Here is a 20,316-nt window from a genome sequence, read left to right as displayed (position 1 = left end):
TGTATCTAAATTTCTTAAGTCAACATTGGTAATAAATACAATCTTGTTTTCATCTTTCGGTCAAGTAGGAACGTTGACCTTCTTAAGCTGGGCAAATGTAGCTTCTATATATATATATATATATATATATATATATATATATATATATATATATATATATATATATATATACCTCGCTAACGCGGGAAATGGCGAATAGTTTTTTTTTTTTTTTTCCAAGAGAAGGAACAGAGAAGGGGGCCAGGTGAGGATATTCTCTCAGAGGCCCAGTCCTCTGTTCTTAACACTACCTTGCTAATGCGGGAAATGGCGAATAGTTTGAAAGAAAGATATATATATATATATATATATATATATATATATATATATATATATATATATATATATATATTCTTTTTTTCTTTCATACTATTCGCCATTTCCCGCATCAGCGAGGTAACGTCAAGAACAGAGGACTGGGCCTTTGAGGGAATATACTCACCTGGCCCCCTTCTCTGTTCCTTCTTTTGAAAAAAAAAAAAAAAATGAGAGGGGAGGATTTCCAGCCCCCCGCTCCCTTCCCTTTTAGTCGCCTTCTATGACACGCAGGGAATACGTGGGAAGTATTCTTTCTCCCCTATCCCCAGGGATAATATATATATATACATGGTGCACTATGATGAATATGTGAAGTCCCAACAAAGACCATCCTGGGATGAGAAATTAATTTTGTAGTTTTGGTTTACGAGAATAGAATTCCTTTTCACAAATAGCGTAATTTTCGAATTACGCCTTAACTTTAGAATATATCTGCTCTATCTTATACCAGCAATAGCAAAGATGCTTTCATCATTCTCATTATCATACTCTTCCCAACTGAATAATGGAAAGGGAAGTTATAATATCAAGTGAAAAAAAAGATAGGTACATGTTACAAACCCAGGCATGTAATTATGTGCGAGTTTAAGGCAAAATGAGTGGAAGATGCTGAAATACACAGGTACACTTCATTTCTAGTATGACAGACAATGCCTGCTTCAATGTGCTAACTTTACCTCAGTCCTTACATGAAATTCACTGTTTATAACATTAAGAGATCATACTCTGTAAAGAATGCAACCGTGAAGAACCAGAGATATGAAATACTCCATAGCCATATAATTTTATATCTCATTTGGAAGGGAAGATATTAAGAGTCTGACTAATGGTGTGGTTTCATCCAATGCTTTTGGGGTATTTATTGTACACAAATGGAGCATTTGAAAATGATAGGTGAGGTCTGTGGGTCTAATAGCAGATCTGCATATGTAAATATTTATTGTATATATACTCCAATGGATAACACACTGATAATCTCATATCCACTCTAGTGTGTAGCTTAATCAATATCACTAACTAGGTCTTTATTTTCCCAGTTGTTTGAGCTAGGTTACATTTGATAGGAATATCCTTGGCTATTCCTCTTTTATGTGTGTATAATAATAAAATGTTACAACAGTTTATGCTGATCATTCTAGAAAGCCTTCAGTCTTTTTTGGCAATCTATAACCTTTAAACTTACTTCATATTATTTTGTTTTGCAAATTCTAGCCCTTACCTAAATTATTCACATAATGTATGGAAAGAATCAATGATCGAGGTACTGAACACAATCCTCGTTGCGCCTCCATGTTGTGGATTAAAGCATTTGCATATGCTACACTCACTCGGTCAATAAAGGCAATTAGGTGTAAGAAGAAAGTTCTTTAATGTCCAACAGAAATGAATCTTGGAAGAGTCTACTGGCAAAGTGAGGATGAATTAATGTAGTACAGGATTTCAGAGAAATTTCATTCTAAAAATGTACTATTTACAAGCCATGTGTTTGCACATTTGGGTGGATACAGGTACAGATTAAGTTATAAAAAATGGAATATTTCCAACAGAGTAAGGAGTTCTGGAAACAAAATACCAAAAAGTAATTCCCAGGAGTTTGAAATGAGAGTAGTACAGTTAAAAAATCATAATTATGCAAAGCTACATTTGTTGCTCATGTAACTCTACTCATCAGTACAAAAAAGTACATAAAAATAAAAATTTCAAAATACACTATACATTAAAAGAAATTCCATCACACATTATCTTAAAAACCAAGACTGTTCCCACCCTTAAGAGATAACAATGATTATCATAACCTCAATTTGGTGATGAGTGTACATCCACAGGCTACATTTTTATGCCCCTCCCTCAAGTTTCAATGACGATATGCATGTTTTCCATTTACAGCACATGCATCACAAATGTGCATCATCACCTGTCAACAAATGCAACAAAGATCCTTTTTGAAATGAGTCAAATACATCTAGTAATAACCTGGTATGCAGTTTACATGACATGATCATTTGTTACTCATGATAAAATCATTATCTCTATCATACCATTTCAGCCAACCTAACATTGTGAATTTAGTTGATAAATATAGTAATACTATCTTCTGAAATGAATTGCATGAATATCTTCAAGATGCAAGATGTAGCTTTCTTTTCAAACTTCCTGATGGGGCATAAAGCAATACACAAGATATTCTCGTTCACTATAGCAAAATGTTGAATTATCCTCAGATGGTAACTTTTTTTACAATATACATTAAAGGCACTTTCTTAATTACAAATTGAACATAACTCTCTAGAAAAAAATGTTTTGAAAATTGAAAAACAATTTCTCTCTGAGGCAGTGTCCTTGAGAATGAGAATATTCTGTATGACATCTCAAGGCAAATCAGGGTTTGGACCTTCCAACCCTCAGTATTCCCAGTGAGGATGCTCTGGCACTACTCACTTTTTGCTATCAGCTCAACCATGGTTGTGGAACTTCAATCATTTCACACCCACACTTAGACTATCAAACACTGCCTCAGAAATTACATCATTAGCCCATCCCCAGCTGCCAACATCACACTTTACATGCATCAAGCCAAAAGAAGTCACAGTTGATTTACAGAAAGGTTTTTAAAAAAAGGGGGGAAGGCAGGGTAAGGTAATAAAAAAGGGAAAAATGCTCACAGAACATCACCTTGAGAGAAAGGTTCAACAATTCTCAAAGTCTACACTCCTTTCCTCTGTGGTCTGTCCCACAAGTATGAGAAACTACCCAGAAGAGTTTAGAGTTTAGAGAAAAACTTTTATATAAAAAGACTAAAACAAAAGGCAAAATCAAATAACTTTAGTGGTGATAAGAAGGCACACTGGAAAAAATTGGTTGGCTGGCCTTAAACGAGGATTCGTAATTAATGGTGAAGCTATGGAATGGAAACAGTATTGGGATCAGTTCTCTTTCCCATATACACTAATGACACTGATGAGTGACTGTGTTTTATCAAAATCTGTAGACAATACTAAGCTGGGAGATGTGTCTTCAACCAAAACTGAGTGTCTACAACTTCAAACTGACTCAAATGAACGAACAGACTGGGCTCAGAGATGGCAAATAAATTTTGATGTCAGTACATGTATAAAAACTAGAAGGCAAGCTACAATATGATCGAAAACCAAATAAGCAGTGCACAGAAGCAGTGAAAGAAGCCAACAATATTCTTGGAATAATTAGCAGGACTTTCAAATTTAAATCTTAGGTGTGTCCCCACCTTGAACACAGTTTAAATTGGTTATCCCACTTCAAAAAATTTAGAATGGAGACTAGAATAGCAAGTGACCAAGATGATGCCTGGACTAAGAAACAAATCCTATAGGAGTAGGTTAGATGACTTTTTAAACTTATTTTAGAAAACCTATTTCTAACATTAGGCACAATCCCTTGTCATACTCCAAAGTTCTCAAGTCAACCCCTGACTGGCAAGGAGATATTGAGGGGTACATGCCTGAAGATTAAGGGTTTATGGAAAGAGCAGTCAAGTCCTGCAGACTATTTTATTCCTTGAGGTTACAAGTAAGAGTCACTAACTCCCCATCTCCCTGCATTTTCCTATCTAAGATCTTAGATTGGGTTAATAACATCAGCTTTCTTCAAGATGATGATTCTAGACCTAGCTCTAGGAATTTTTTGAATAATCTCTTAGGTAAAAAGGAAATTACAGAAAGGTGAGGACTGCAACAATTCTAAATGCTCTCCTCAATCAAGAGATCACAACCTGTCATCACAATGGTTGCTTACATATCAGAGATTGTATGAAAGTGTCTCTACATAATCTGTAAGCTGTTATAAGACATGTCCCAAGGCTCTCCAAATAAGCTCCAGTTTAATCAAAGCTCAGTTAGAGGGAAAAGATTCATGAAAGGCACAAATATGACTCTAATCCATGAGAGAAAAGGCTGGTTTGATAGCATTTTGAAAGCAAGGAATCTTTCAGAATTCTGTGCTGCTAGCTGGTGGGACTAAGAGTGTAAATGGTATCATCTCTGTGGTAGTAGTTTGAAATCAGCTGATGGAAGGCCCTAAATGACTTAGTTGTCACAACTACGGTGGTGTGGTTAGTTAAGAGTGAGAAAAGCCTGTGCTCACACCTTAATTTTCCACGAGACATCCAAGAGAATGCCTCTCAAGCTCACAGGACAGACCCCAGAGGACAGAACTAAGAAAACTTAAGAGTGAACATCAAGAACCTTCACAAAATATATTTACCATTTTTTCAAGAGAAAGGATGTTAAGTACCTCTGTGATTCTTAAGTCAAAAGCTGCATTCACAAGATCTTTGACTTTCAGAGAAGAAATTTCTAAAAAAACATACATCATACAAGATCAAACTTCCTTTGATTCTTATACAATTAACATCCTGCATTTAACCAACTTCTGTTTACACTTAACAATAAGCATATTATTGTCATGTGACACAGATTCAGATAATTCATGAAGTATTTAGGTAATGAATGGATAATTCTGCATAAAGATCAGAAAATATGGGAGAACATTACATATCCTAAAAATAAATTAACATAATTGAGTCTAACAAGCCACTTCACATCCTTAAACTTCAAGACATGGTTGTGTCACTGACCTAGCAGCAACATGTATAATGCAGATTTGCTCAAGTAAAACACATATTGCATCATACAACTACCCACATAAAAATAAGACAGAACAAATCTGAGTACTTATTTCACCAAAATATCTAACAGCCAACAAATTCCTCCAACAATACAACAGTAGTAATGGACACCCTTGCACCAATTGCAGCAAAACCATGCCTGAACCCAAGCTGAAATGCAAAGACAAGTTTATGTTAAAAGTTTTGTTGTGACACATTCTGCACAAGTGTTCTGACGGCAATCTGCAATGGTGTTAAAATCAGTCACAGCTCAGTTACAACATTGAGCTTGTGAAGGATGCGTAGTGTTGCAACATTAGATAATGTTGCTATAGTTTATAAAATTCATATTTACAATTTTTTCATTCCATCTAACCTCATGGTCCACTTTCATCAAAAGCTGAAAAACTCACTTTCAGCTCAAAACTACTTTTAATACAAAACAAAGTTTTACACCAACATGCGTATCAACACAGTGGAGCAATCACTGAGAAGCTGATCCAAAAGATGAAGGGCAGGTATAGTTCAATATTACTTTGCTACCATTAAGTTTAAAAACAACAGTCTGCAAGGTGGCATAAAAAGCATTCACATGAATAAAGTACTGTATTAAACAGGTAATCCAAGCCCTTTATAAATACTGGCACTGTACAAGATTAAGTTCCTGAAAAATAGTTTTACTGATTCTTTATGTAGAGAATTAAAAACTACCAACTTTCTTCTTTTTCTTCACCACATAAGCATTCCTTATGCCATGTATCTGGCAACACTTACACAAATGAATACTATACCAAGATCACCAGATGTCATATTTCTAAATTCTACCCAAAAAGAGATCCTTGCACAATACTGAAATATTCATTTAAATAAATCTTCATTAAAGACAATATCTGATATACTTTTGGCACTTTGGATAAATTTAAGTTTATAATGAGAATGATTAACTTCACCCTATTCAATGATATCTGTTAACTACAATTATGACTATCATGTTGCTTCTACCTGCTACAGATCCACAAAGTATGGAAGTGACGCTCCCTCACAGAATACACATACATAAAGCCACTTTCCCATGAATGCACATCAAGATTCTTGGTTATTGCAGGGTCATGCCATTTGTTAGGACACAAGAAGCACATACTCTGGACCTACTACAGACTGCAAAAAATTCTGCTTTTGTTAAAATTCTAATCTTGAGAAAATTCTAGGAGTTTTTAGATAGTACAGCAGCAATCCTTTTCTTGACAGATGGCATCAATTGAATGTGGTCATCTACACACTGCATGGCACAGCCCTCAAACTCTGCCTTGTAAACAGATACCTGTGGACAGAAAAATCCAAATTTAATTACTTTAAATATAAATAAATATATATATATATATATATATATATATATATATATATATATATATATATATATATATATATATATATATATTTTTTTTTTTTGCTTTGTCGCTGTCTCCCGCGTTTGCGAGGTAGCGCAAGGAAACAGACGAAAGAAATGGCCCAACCCACCCCCATACACATGCCTTGATTCAATCTACTGACAGCACGTCAACCCCGGTATACCACATCGCTCCAATTCACTCTATTCTTTGCCCTCCTTTCACCCTCCTGCATGTTCAGGCCCCGATCACACAAAATCTTTTTCACTCCATCTTTCCACCTCCAATTTGGTCTCCCTCTTCTCCTTGTTCCCTCCACCTCCGACACATATATCCTCTTGGTTAATCTTTCCTCACTCATCCTCTCCATGTGCCCAAACCACTTCAAAACACCCTCTTCTGCTCTCTCAACCACGCTCTTTTTATTTCCACACATCTCTCTTACCCCTACGTTACTCACTCGATCAAACCACCTCACACCACACATTGTCCTCAAACATCTCATTTCCAGCATATATTTTTTTTTTTTCATACTATTCACCATCTCCCGCATTAGCGAGGTTGCGTTAAGAACAGAGGACTGGACCTTGGAGGGAATATATATATGAATAAATGTATCATTTACATTATCAACATATTAAAGACTTCAGTAATTCAAACATTACTATCTAATTCAAAATTACTGAAAATCTTCACACAAAAAAATTTGATAACTTTTATCCTTTATGAAAAATGAGTACACTGATTTAGTTATGCTTTAGAGACTGACTCATTCTAACACCATTCTAATGCAAAGAATATAGTACTTAAGTGCAGTATTGCTTGTTAATATGAGCCAGGGTGATACATGCAACTGCTGGCTTCTGCAATTCCTAGTTATTAGTTATGTTACCCAAAGGAAAAAAACCAACATCCAGCTCTAAGAGAATACATAAATCTAAAGTCAATCCAAATACTGGTAGAATATAGTGACTGCTTTTACATATAGTGTTTGAAGATAACCAGTATGAAATAACTGCAACAAAAAGTACAAGTAAGCTCTCAACAACCAAAGAACCATCTTAGCACCCACATAATTGCCCAAAATGCAAGATCCAGAAACAAAATGCTTTCTTTTTACTATTTAATTTACAATAAACTATCTTTCCACATAAATATATACATCTGTACATTCTTATATAATAATTTCAGTTAATACTCATCTATATGTATTAGAGAATAATATTTCCTTCAAACAGATATTTGCCAAGAATATGGGGAAGGCTCTTTATGATGGAAATACAATACAGTATAAAAGAAACATATCAACCTCACCTGCCTAAATCATACAACTGGTCTTCCTAGATCCTATCTGGGATGCTCACAGAAGCAAAGGAAAGCCTGTGCATTAATGAAGGTCTAAGACAGACCTAAATTTGCTTAAGATAAATCTGGCCTTCTTCAGCCATCTCTGGACAGGTTGTGGGTGTGTTCAATACCACAATTTCAATCACACGACTCAGATAGGCACCAGCTGGCATCCAAGCATGAAGTTAACTGAGACCAATAAACTATCAAAAATAGCGAAAGAAATATCTTTAAAGTAGCTCTCTGACCTCTTCAACTAATGATCCACAATCAAATGGCTAACAAAAACTTATAACTGAAAAATCAACGGTGATACCTGGAGGGTGATGGATGTATGCTTACACATACAAACCCAACCACAAGAAAACATATATGCATATGAAAATGCTTCTCAATGCCCTAAACATTATCCTCATTCTTATAAAAATGAAAGCAGCATAACTACCGACCTATAAGTTCCTATAACGAGATACTGCCATATGGGAGGGCACACACGGTGAACTCACTACATATGCTACTTATCTACCAATACTGACATCCTCTTCTGTTATGCACAGTGCATATAATTATAAATTTTGCATAAATCTGAAATTTTTTTTAGCCACTTGTCTAACCTTCTTTTACATATTTCTGTACTCATTCCTTGTATACTTTTTATTTCATTTGGTGCCTTTTTGATGTGTTCTAAAAGATTCTTGTATTTCCTTTATTCATCATTATTATACTTAATCGCTGTTTCCCACATCAGCGAGGGAGAACCATACAATTACTGTGAAATGTTAAAGCCAAGTAAGTTTTTTTCTAAAATGTTTAGAGTGAATGGGAGGCCTATGGCATAAAAGGGGAGGGGGAAGAAATTATTCGGTTGCTTTTTGCAGATATGCCTCTGGTGGCAGTCTCATGGGGAAAACTCAAGAAGGTTTGGGAGTGTGTATATATGGAGAAAGTTGAGGGTGACTATGTACAAAAGTGAGTTATATAGATGTGACTGGGAAATGAAATGACACAGGATGGTTTCACAGTAAGTCTAAATGCAGAGACACATGCCATCAAATGCTATCATTTAAGCATTATATCAGCAGTAATGTTATTACAAGGTAGTTTTGCATTTGTTCTCAGTCTTATTTTAATAAAGACTGCTGAGATTCCATCTGGATCCCATCTTAAGTTTTCTTTAAGCTCACTGGCTGCTATCACAGCCATTTTCAGTTTTTCAAAGTTTTGTAATAAGAATACCATGAAAGTCATTAACCCTTCCAGTGCACAATTGGTTTTATTAGAATTTCCCCTAATGTGCAGAAAACGGTTCCTCGCTCTCACCAAAACTGTAAACTTCCACTTCACTCTCCTTTTCAGACAAATATGAGATTTTTCCTCAACTAATAAATTCCTCCAGCATTCTCCTTATTTTTGAGGGCATAAAAATGCACTAATTTCTATATGGGCATGGACTAGATGGCACACTGCATGAGGAAGACATAGGAATGCAATGGACACAAGGGGCTACTAAGAATGAGGCAAGTCCCAAGAGAACACAAGTGACTGTCCACCCTGATCACTTGCAAATTATTGAGTTCACTATGAAAACCAAGCAAAAACATTAGCACACATTAAAGCTTAAGAAGAGAAAGATGGACAAAATACATAGCTAACGCACTCTTCCTTCTACCCACGACAAAAACTGACAATCTGTTTTACAACACAATAGCCCAATGCATATGTAAATTTCATAAATAGGAATTGCATTTTAATCTTGCAGTTATTTCTTAAGCAGAGATGGAATATTACACATTCTAAAATGAAATGAGCCTATGTATTTCTCAGAATAAAAATAATTGTTTTGCAGAAAATGTCAGGTTTAACATTGTAGGTTTATCGTCTTATTCACACTCATATCTATATGTGCTAAACAGCAAGTTGTATTGTCTGCAAAACCTTTTTATTTATTCAAATACAATACCTGTAGTATGTCTCAATTATTGTATACACACACAGCTTTATGTAAGCAAATGAAGATGTTTTCAAAGTTTTCAAAAGTTTTCAAGATAATACAACATGAATTATTACATGTACTCAAGCTTTCCAAGGTACTTCATACAAGTTGTCCAATTACAAAAACAAGTTTTAACCACAATATTCTTTCCCTAGGAAAATTAACTTTTCAGGAACAATAAACTTACTAAAGATCCTTAAACAAAATTGAATACCTTGGCAAGCTTACTTCTAAGATGCTGGATTACAGCCAAAAGCAACACTCCTAGTATGCCCAAGGAGGACTTGTGACAACTTCCAAGTATAGCTTCTGGGAGGGTTTGCATTACTGTTGCACCACACTGTTTATAACTCTAGCAAGTCTAAAGCAGTCCAAATTCCCAAGCCACTGTCAACAGTCCATGAATGAACATTGCTCATACTCCATCTCTCCCCAGAGCTGCCTGGCGCAATACACTGCCCGCACTGTTGGCTATGGAAAGTGAGCTGTTGCGCTGGGGCTCCTGGTAAAAGTAAGGCGAGATATAAGCACCTAGTAATTAACAAAAAAACAAGTTTTGTTTAGTCCATCAGTGAAAAGCTAACCGTCTAGATGGATACCAATTTACTCAGTTCTGTAAGGCCTGTTACACTATGCACCAAGTTCTTTGCCATTATCAACACCTGAATCTCTGTACTTTAATTTTTCAAATTTCTTTGATAATCCACTCCGAAAATCACAAAAAATTACTCCACTCATACAGTTATCATATGTAGCAGCACATCTTTTACAAAAGCAGAAGCAGGGACTTTGTTTTGACACATGCACTTTTAACATCTGCCTTTTAAGCACAACATCTGAATGACCTACTACAACCCAACTCTTCCTATGATTCAGCTATCAAAAAAGGATAATCCACATAGAGTAATATGTCAGTTTCCATTCTGCTCTACTATGGTCAAACTGTAACCACAATTACTATGGCTTGGACCCACAACATGTGACTGAATGTTGCTTCTCTTAGCTTGTGTGTGGAGACTAACCATATGAAGACTGATTTATAATAAATCAAACAGCAAGTGTGGACTTCTCTTCCTTTTTTTTGTCTTTCCCTCTTTCTGTAATCCTTCCACCTTTAACAGTCATGTCTATAAAAATCTAAAGATATAAAATCAAACTCACAATCCCATATCTATTTCATGCTCTTTCATCACACAAAAAATTTTTCTCAGGAGCACTTCTTTCAATCCAAAAGGCATAGAGCATTCAGAACACTTACACGCACATTAAAGTCACAGCATCCTAAAGTCCTTTCCTATCAACCTTATCAAAAGCCTTTGATGATCACACAACTGTTTCATACACTTCCTTTTTTGTCAAAAAAAATTTCTCCTTTACCATCCAAAGTTCAACAAAATTTGCAGCACATTTTCCTACCTTCCTTAATCCATTTTGTTCATCAATCAAAAGGGATTAAACTTTCATGTTAAACATGATCACTCACAATCCAATTGCATAATTTGAAAACTAAGCCATAAAGGTATATCCGTTATATCTGAATTAAAAAACAGAACAATCATGCTACCACACTTTCCGATCCCAGTCAACTACAGATTCACCTTCACTCTTCACCATGAAGAGCCAAATGCACTGCGCGTGTATGTAAACTTTGAATTATCCTTAACACCTGAAAAAGCATTAAAAGATTTTCTGGTTTGATGTCAATGGCCTCAGTGACCCTGGCAGTTGAAGGCCTACAGCCCAAACAGCCGACCAACTTTCACCATCATCATCCCACCCCATCTACAGTCTATAATTTTTTCAATAAATAACTCTTCTATCCACCTCATTTACTATGTTTTTCTCTCAAATACCTAATCTATATTCCTTTACCCTTCAGCATCCATATTAGTGTCCAGGCCCAGCATAACAACCCCAGTTATGAAAATGGCATTAAATCCTTTCTGGGGGAGAACTAATATTCTCTGGACCATTCTCCAAATATAGAACTCAAAGTTGATCCATAATAATAACAATAATAAAAAAAAAAAAAATAATAATAATAATAATAATAATAATAATAATAATAATAATAATAATAATAAAAATAATGGCTTTTTCATACCTGTTTACCTTTCCTGTTTTAGTAAAATAGCATCACAAGCAGATGACAAAGCCTTCCAAGAAAGATCCTCACATTTCTCCTCCCCACTCTTCCTATCTTTAGAAAGTTATTGTACAAATATGGGAAAAGGGAATCTTATCAATTCTCCACTCCCACCCCTCTTCATTGATTTCAATGACATGCAGCTGATAGTGGGCAGTATTCGCTCATCCCTATCCCAAGGACAAATACTACTATCAATTTTTTTTTTTTTTTTTTTTTTTTTATACTTTGTCGCTGTCTCCCGCGTCTGCGAGGTAGCGCAAGGAAACAGACGAAAGAAATGGCCCAACCCCCCCCCCCCATACACATGTACATACACATGTCCACACACGTGTATACATACCTACACAGCTTTCCATGGTCCACCCCAGACGCCTCACATGCCTTGATTCACTCCACTGACAGCACGTCAACCCCTGTATACCACATCGCTCCAATTCACTCTATTCCTTGCCCTCCTTACACCCTCCTGCATGTTCAGGCCCCGATCACACAAAATCTTTTCCACTCCATCTTTCCACCTCCAATTTGGTCTCCCTCTTCTCCTCGTTCCCAACACCTCCGACACATATATCCTCTTGGTCAATCTTTCCTCACTCATTCTCTCCATGTGCCCAAACCATTTCAAAACACCCTCTTCTGCTCTCTCAACCACGCTCTTTTTATTTCCACACATCTCTCTTACCCTTACGTTACTTACTCGATCAAACCACCTCACACCACACATTGTCCTCAAACATCTCATTTCCAGCACATCCATCCTCCTGCGCACAACTCTATCCATAGCCCACGCCTCGCAACCATACAACATTGTTGGAACCACTATTCCTTCAAACATACCCATTTTTGCTTTCCGAGATAATGTTCTCGACTTCCACACATTTTTCAAGGCTCCCAAAATTTTCGCCCCCTCCCCCACCCTATGATCCACTTCCGCTTCCATGGTTCCATCCGCTGACAGATCCACTCCCAGATATCTAAAACACTTCACTTCCTCCAGTTTTTCTCCATTCAAACTCACCTCCCAATTGACTTGACCCTCAACCCTACTGTACCTAATAACCTTGCTCTTATTCACATTTACTCTTAACTTTCTTCTTCCACACACTTTACCAAACTCAGTCACCAGCTTCTGCAGTTTCTCACATGAATCAGCCACCAGCGCTGTATCATCAGCGAACAACAACTGACTCACTTCCCAGGCTCTCTCATCCCCAACAGACTTCATACTTGCCCCTCTTTCCAGGACTCTTGCATTCACCTCCCTAACAACCCCATCCATAAACAAATTAAACAACCATGGAGACATCACACACCCCTGCCGCAAACCTACATTCACTGAGAACCAATCACTTTCCTCTCTTCCTACACGTACACATGCCTTACATCCTCGATAAAAACTTTTCACTGCTTCTAACAACTTGCCTCCCACACCATATATTCTTAATACCTTCCACAGAGCATCTCTATCAACTCTATCATATGCCTTCTCCAGATCCATAAATGCTACATACAAATCCATTATAATTATCAATTATAATTACAATACCAGTAATAACAATAAAGCGCTGACTCATGGTATATGAGGCAGTCAGGGACACCACAGAAAGTTCTTTACGGCTCACTGTGGATAGGAGGCTCTGGTTTTGGTGAATTTTTTGTTCAAAATGCTCCCTTGCTAATGTGGGAAATGACAAACAGGTATGAAAGAAACAAATAATAATAAAAATCATATAAGCTCATTGTTTCTTACATAGCAAGGTAGCACCAGGAACAGACAAAGCATATAGTCTCTGTCATGAATAATGCACCAAAATCAGAGCATCTTATCTACAGCCAAGCCCCACAAACCTTTCCATGGTTCCCCTTTCAAATTCATATGCCCTGTTTCAGCCCAACGTTGCACACTGTCCCTTGTATATCACACTGCTCCAGTTCAAGCATGCTTCTCACCCTACTGCATGTTCAGGTCTCAATAACACAATGCCTCTTCCACTTGATCCCTCCATCTTGATCTACCCCTAATAATAATAATAATAATAAAAATAATAATATCTCTGGGGACAGGGTGGAGAAAAAACTGCCAAAATATCCCCTACATGTCATAAAAGGTGACTAAATGGAGTGGGAGAGGGGAGCTAGAAATCCTCCTCTCCCATATCATAATCCAAGAGGAGGAACAGAGGAAGGAGCCAAGCTGGGAATTTCTTCCTCTCAAGCTTGCTTCTTGACACTACTGCACTCTCATGGGAAATAGTGAGCATGTATGAAAAAAGAATGATATCAATAATCTATACAGTATCATACAATAGCACTCCAGTTTGTCTGTCCATCTGTCCATCCCCAGTCCGTAGTGAGGAAGCTGCTGGGAATATACCACTAAACCTCGTACACTGTTGCCAATAATTCATCCATTTCCTTGGCAGGATGAAATTGCTGATTGCTGGGAGATATATTTTCAGGAAAATATTGTACTTCATTATCATACAACTGACTGTGAAGGTTGTGCTAGCCCTGAGGGAAGTTAGATGAGGAAGTTAGTAAGGGTGAGATTAAACCCCTGAACAATGTCACTGCCACATGTGGTACAGTGGCCAGGGAGGGAAGGAATGAGAGGTGATGTTGGTGGTGGTGGTGGTGGTGGTGGTGGTGAGGGAGAGTGTGGTGGCCACCAATGGAAGGAGTGGTGTGGTGGGGAGGGTGTGGTAAACATACGATTGTCCAAGGCAATCGTATGTTTACCTAATGGCATCCTAGCTATGTCTCTTTGTTGTACATCAACTGACTGTCATATTTCTCTCGTGTCACCCCTGATGATGTGATTATTGCACGAAAGTGCACTTGGGAGCTTATCAAGTTTCATTTTTCTCATGGACTCTTAGGAATACACTTGATCACGCGAAAAATTGTGATCCTTTCCAACATACATATATACATAAATACCCATACATGCACATATACATACATACATGTACATACATAGACATATACATATATACACATGTACATATTCATACTTGCTTGCCTTCATCCATTCCTGCAATACACGACCCAACAGGAAACAGCATTGCTACCAGGGACACATTTTCTCAACCAACCCCTAGAGGTGGATGAACAGCTGGGCTGACTATGGACCGACCACTGCTACCAGGATTCGAACCCATGCGCTCGACCCTGGGCAGCCCATGAATACGTCACAGTCAGGAATGCTGACTGCTACAACATGGGAGACCATTAGTAATGTTGTTGTTCTTTTCATCTTCTTGTGGCTACTCCACTGCCATAGTCATCTACTTGGGGCTCATCTAATATAGCCTTCAACCATGAATCAAGATTCATTTTGAAATTTTCTATGGTCACTCCATGTGAATTTTTAGTTCTGGTATTGCATTAATATAAGCATTCTAGTTTCTTTGCTGGGTATTCATATATTTTTGTTTGGTGCCTTTTTACAATATTTTCAGGTATCATCACTGATTTAATGATTTATGCATATACCTTACTGAGTTGCTTTCAGGTTCAAAAATTGGACTTTACACCTTAAATTTGTTGCCAAGCTGATATTGCCATATATCTTTCTCTACAACACTTTAAACTTTATAGCTCAAATTCTCTTAGTCTTTCACAGTATTTCATATGCTCCGGTCTATTCATTTTATTTGTAAAGTGTTTCGGAATTCTAATTTGATTTTCCCCCATGCATAACCAGTGACCATTCAACTTATTCATTTTTACACCTTATATGTAAACACTTTTATCATTTCACTTTCTCTTATCATAAAGGCTCTCACTATCATGCAATTCATTATTCTGCTAGATAGCATTATCTTATCAATATGTGCACCCTACCCTCAGTGAGGTCCATTTAGAACCCTACCACACCAATATAAAGTATTCCAATTCTAAGAGTCTTTCTTTTCTTATGGATAACAATCCTGTGTTTTAGCCAGGAATTATATTTTTCTTTTTTTAGCACAGGAAATACTTTCTTAAGATCAACTGCAGTATTATTTCTTCACAAGAACTTTGTTAAATATTATTGTATTTAGTGACCTTCTTTGATGGTACAGATGTGGCTTTTCTAAAAGAAGAATGGAACTAATAATGTCTTACAATAGTACTACTATAATGTATTGGTCCTATCCATGCAATTCTACCTGTACACATGATAAATAAACAGTAAGTGCTAAAATATTAACAGACTGTTGAAAAGCTATATATATATCTGAGCTCAGATGTTATGAAAAGATAAGAATAATGAGCATGCCCAAGGAAACCTACTGAGAGCACAATTAACGCAAAAAAATTGATTGGAATTTTCCACAACAGTAAAATTTCTATATTCTAAAAGTATAACTCTGTCTATCAAGCCTTTGCTAAAATTCAAAATGAGTATACCAACAGATGAGTGTATTTAAATTAACCAGATGAAAATGACACACTAAACAAAGATACTCAAAACACCTTTTTAAACGTTAGCATACTAACTAAAAGTAGGTTATGGCAATAAGAGCTTCAGACAATTGTGATTACCAAGTAAATTGTAGGATACTGCACCACAGTACACTACAATATACCTTTAACATTCATAGTATGACTGTGTCAACACTAACCTGAGTTTCTGAAGTGTTTGCTGTAACCTGGTCTCTAACTCTGTCTTGACAAACCATCACACACCGCTGTAACCGTTCCTAAAAAATTATGAAATTTATCAAATGACTTTTTTTAAAAGGAGTATGGCACTGTTCAAGGAAGATTCACAGGAAGGTTTACACAGCTAGGCTCAAATTTGAGAGGAAGGGTAAATATAACCTATATCACCTAGTCAGGCTTTCTCTCTCTCCTATTTTACTAATATCATCTCCAAAGCAATCTTTACATCTTATGAACACTAAACATGAGTGGCAATGCAATGCTAACAAGATTTTCTGAATGGCAAGCAATCAAAATGCATATACCAAAAAATCATTTGCTGGCCTTACCTGGAACTGTGATAACTCATTTTGCACAAAAGTCTGTGCTTGTGTGAGAGGTGTGGAGCAGTTCTCAATGCAGCGATGAACCTGATCAACTGAGTTTTCTTTTTTCTCACAACATTCTGCTGCACAAATGTGCATAGCCCTCTGAAAAAGCATCATTTGTCGATTTCATATGTATAGTCTCATCAACTAAAGAGTAAAATATTTCTATGCGACAAGAAAATTGTCATGAATTGTACACTTGACTCAACTACTGAGAGCATGGCTGCAACTATTCTAAGTTGAAAATTTTTTAGGTTTCCAGTTTCTTTTGAGATAATGACATAGGAAATTACTGAAAGTGAAGAAACTGCATTCCAAAGTAAAAAAAATTCTGAATATCAAAGCACAATAAAAGGCATTTCCAATAAAGACTAACTTACCAAAAATCTTGATAAATGAGGCCGATGTAATATTAAACCTAGCTTTTCTGTAAACAACATTCTCCAGATAAAAATAAGGTGAATAAGATATCCAATCACTGTAATCATGTAAATTCACTAAACAATGTGATGTAAAAGCTATTCTTATTGTCACCATTTGCAACCCAAATAAATATATATATTTCATACATATTCACCATTTCCCGCATTAGCAAGGTAGCGTCAAGAACAGAGGACTAAGCTTGGAAAAATCCTCACTTGGCCCCATTCTCTGTTCCTCCTTTTTGTTAAAGTAAAAACTGGAGGGGAGAATTTCCATCCCCCACTCCCTCCCCTTTTAGTTACCTTATATGACATGCGTGGGAAAACTTTCCACGTATTATCATCATTACAATACTTTATCACTGTTTCCCATGTCAGCAAGATAGCGCCAGGAAACAAAGATCCATGCACTAATATATTTTCTCACAAACATACATACACACACACACACACACACACACACACACACACACACACACATATATATATATATATATATATATATATATATATATATATATATATATATATATATATATATATATCATTTGTATTTATTCAATTATATTATTCTATTTTGCTTTGTCGCTGTCTCCCACGTTAGCGAGGTAGCGCAAGGAAACAGACGAAAGAATGGCCCAACCCACCCACATATACATGTATATACATACACGTCCACACATGCAAATATACATACCTATACATCTCAATGTACACATATATATATACACACAGACATATACATATATACACATGTACATAATTCATACTGTCTGCCTTCATTTATTCCCATCGCCACCTCGCCACACATAGAATAACAACCCCCTCCCCCCTCATGTGTGCGAGGTAGCGCTAGGAAAAGACAACAAAGGCCCCATTCGTTCACACTCAGTCTCTAGCTGTCATGTAATAATGCACCAAAACCACAGCTCCCTTTCCACATCCAGGCCTCACAGAACTGTCCATGGTTTACCCCAGACGCTTCACATGCCCTGGTTCAATCCATCGACAGCACGTCGACCCCAGTATACCACATCGTTCCAATTCACTCTATTCCTTGCACGCCTTTCACCCTCCTGCATGTTCAGGCCCCGATATATCTTTTTCTTCTTTCTTTCAAACTATTCGCCATTTCCCGCATTAGCGAGGTAGCGTTAAGAACAGAGGACTGGGCCTTTGAATATATCCGATATATCTATATAGCATTAATGTGATGGCCCTGACTTGGGCATCCATTTGCATGTGCTATTTCAGCTAACACAGAAGATTCATTTCATAAAGTTTATGGTGCAGAAATGTAACAGTTTGGATAATTATCTAACCTTATTTTAATTTGTTAATGAGCTGATTATCCGAGTTACTACACAGGCAATGAAATACAATAGTAATACTATAGAGACCCACTGACTACTTAAATCTATGCTTAAATCAACATTCCCTCATTTTTCTGTGTCTTTATAGAACTATTTTGTGATCTCCATCAAGTATAGAGAAAAATTTAATTTCCCTAATGTCACATGAAAGAATATCATATAAATATGGTAAAACAATGAAAAACCCAATGATATAAATCTCAACTTACCCAGAAAGAATCAAAAACCTTTAATAAAAGAGTATTACTTGGCGGTCTGGAGTTGACATACCTCGCCAGGTAGCACTTTTTTTTATTAGCATAAACCCCCCCCATTATTGACACCTCTTTCATAAACATCCTTGTTCCACATGTTTCACTGCAACTGAGAATGTGTGCATACCTTCACTACGACATTTACTGTATGGTATTTGGTGCTATTCGTTGTTCTGGGAGAGCTCTAGCCACTAAATAATGTAAACACCAGGTCTCATTAAGTATAACCGACAAAACAGGTGGTTTTTCAGAGGTTATGCAAATCCCTGCATATCCCAACCTTTTTTTATATTCTAAACCCCACATTTTTCCTTATCTTCATATCCTAAATCAATTATACATATTTAGCATTAATAAAAAAGACATTACTAATCAAGCTCAACTATTGTAGATTACTTATATTAGTAACAATGAGCCCATCACTTAAGTTTCTTCCAAATCCAACACTCATATCTGTGGTGCCCCTAATCATGAACTTTACCTGTCTTAGTGTTACCTTGTGCTACGGAAGGCTGAAAATCACTATATCTAGCGACAACAATTACATTAACTCAAGGTTACCGACAATATTGTAATTTATTTTCCTGTATTTCATGGATTCTGAAAAATACTGCCTTATAATATAGGCGATAAGCATCAATCTACAGGCTTTGAATTTTACATATCTAATCATGACGAAAATATGTATACTTAACCAAGAATTTCCCAATAAGGTCAAGACCGGCATGACGCCGCTTATAGATTGATCTCTATTGCCCTTCAAATTTTCTATACATCTCCCTATAAGATAATGTTATTCCTGACCTGCATGCCTCGTAGATACGTTTTATCTAGATCATCTACGAGGGCTGTCATAGCCTCTTGAATACGGAACTGGGCCTGTTCAACCATGACTGCTCTCCGGCGTCTGTACTATACTGTGTACACGTAACAGCTGATCGCAGCGTGTGCCCGTGCGGGCGGCTGCCACCCAATACCTACCAAGAACCAACACTCACTAAGTATAAAAGCTCAAGATCTGTGATACAATTTCACAATTGCCAAGACTTAAAATCAATGAATTTATCCCGTTAAAGTCTACGATACTATACACCAGAAGTTCCACAAAATTGTTGCTGATATCCAAACAGTTTCATGAAAGCTTACTGGAGTTCCATAAGATCTCATGGAAGACTGAGAGCGACAGGTGGGCCAATTCTATATAATCATCATTCAGTTTATTTGCTATTGTCATTTGACACAACGTTGGAAGAAGTATGGGCAAATGGTTTTTGAGATACATTTTCGTTACATCTTTTAATGTGAACGATGGGTTGCCAAGACTCAGATCTAGAAAGAATTGGCAGCTTTATCAAAAATGATGTGTGCTGCCC

The 20,316-nt window shown here is 36.7% G+C and overlaps 1 protein-coding gene across 2 annotated transcripts; it reads right to left on the bottom strand.

The window, feature by feature from the left end:
• Positions 1 to 1,707: 1,707 nt before the first annotated feature.
• LOC139747611 (protein FAM136A) lies at positions 1,708 to 19,944 on the bottom strand. 2 transcript variants are annotated; one of them, XM_071660089.1, is made up of 5 exons: positions 19,748 to 19,944; positions 16,856 to 16,996; positions 16,487 to 16,564; positions 10,149 to 10,229; positions 6,058 to 6,320 (listed from the first exon to the last, which is right to left on the bottom strand). In XM_071660089.1, the coding sequence occupies exons 1-5, from the start codon at positions 19,832 to 19,834 to the stop codon at positions 6,204 to 6,206; spliced, it is 504 nt and encodes a 167-aa protein (XP_071516190.1). In that variant the 5' UTR covers positions 19,835 to 19,944; the 3' UTR covers positions 6,058 to 6,203. The 2 variants fall into 2 exon arrangements, with proteins under 2 accessions (XP_071516196.1, XP_071516190.1); XM_071660095.1 differs by lacking the exon at positions 10,149 to 10,229 and having other exon boundaries at positions 1,708 to 6,320; positions 19,748 to 19,930.
• Positions 19,945 to 20,316: the final 372 nt, after the last annotated feature.

Source organism: Panulirus ornatus, chromosome 5 (assembly GCF_036320965.1).
Source record: "Panulirus ornatus isolate Po-2019 chromosome 5, ASM3632096v1, whole genome shotgun sequence".
Lineage (NCBI taxonomy): Eukaryota > Metazoa > Arthropoda > Malacostraca > Decapoda > Palinuridae > Panulirus > Panulirus ornatus.
The sequence above is the reverse complement of the archived record's forward strand: the minus strand, read 5'-3'. Positions and strand labels throughout refer to the sequence as shown.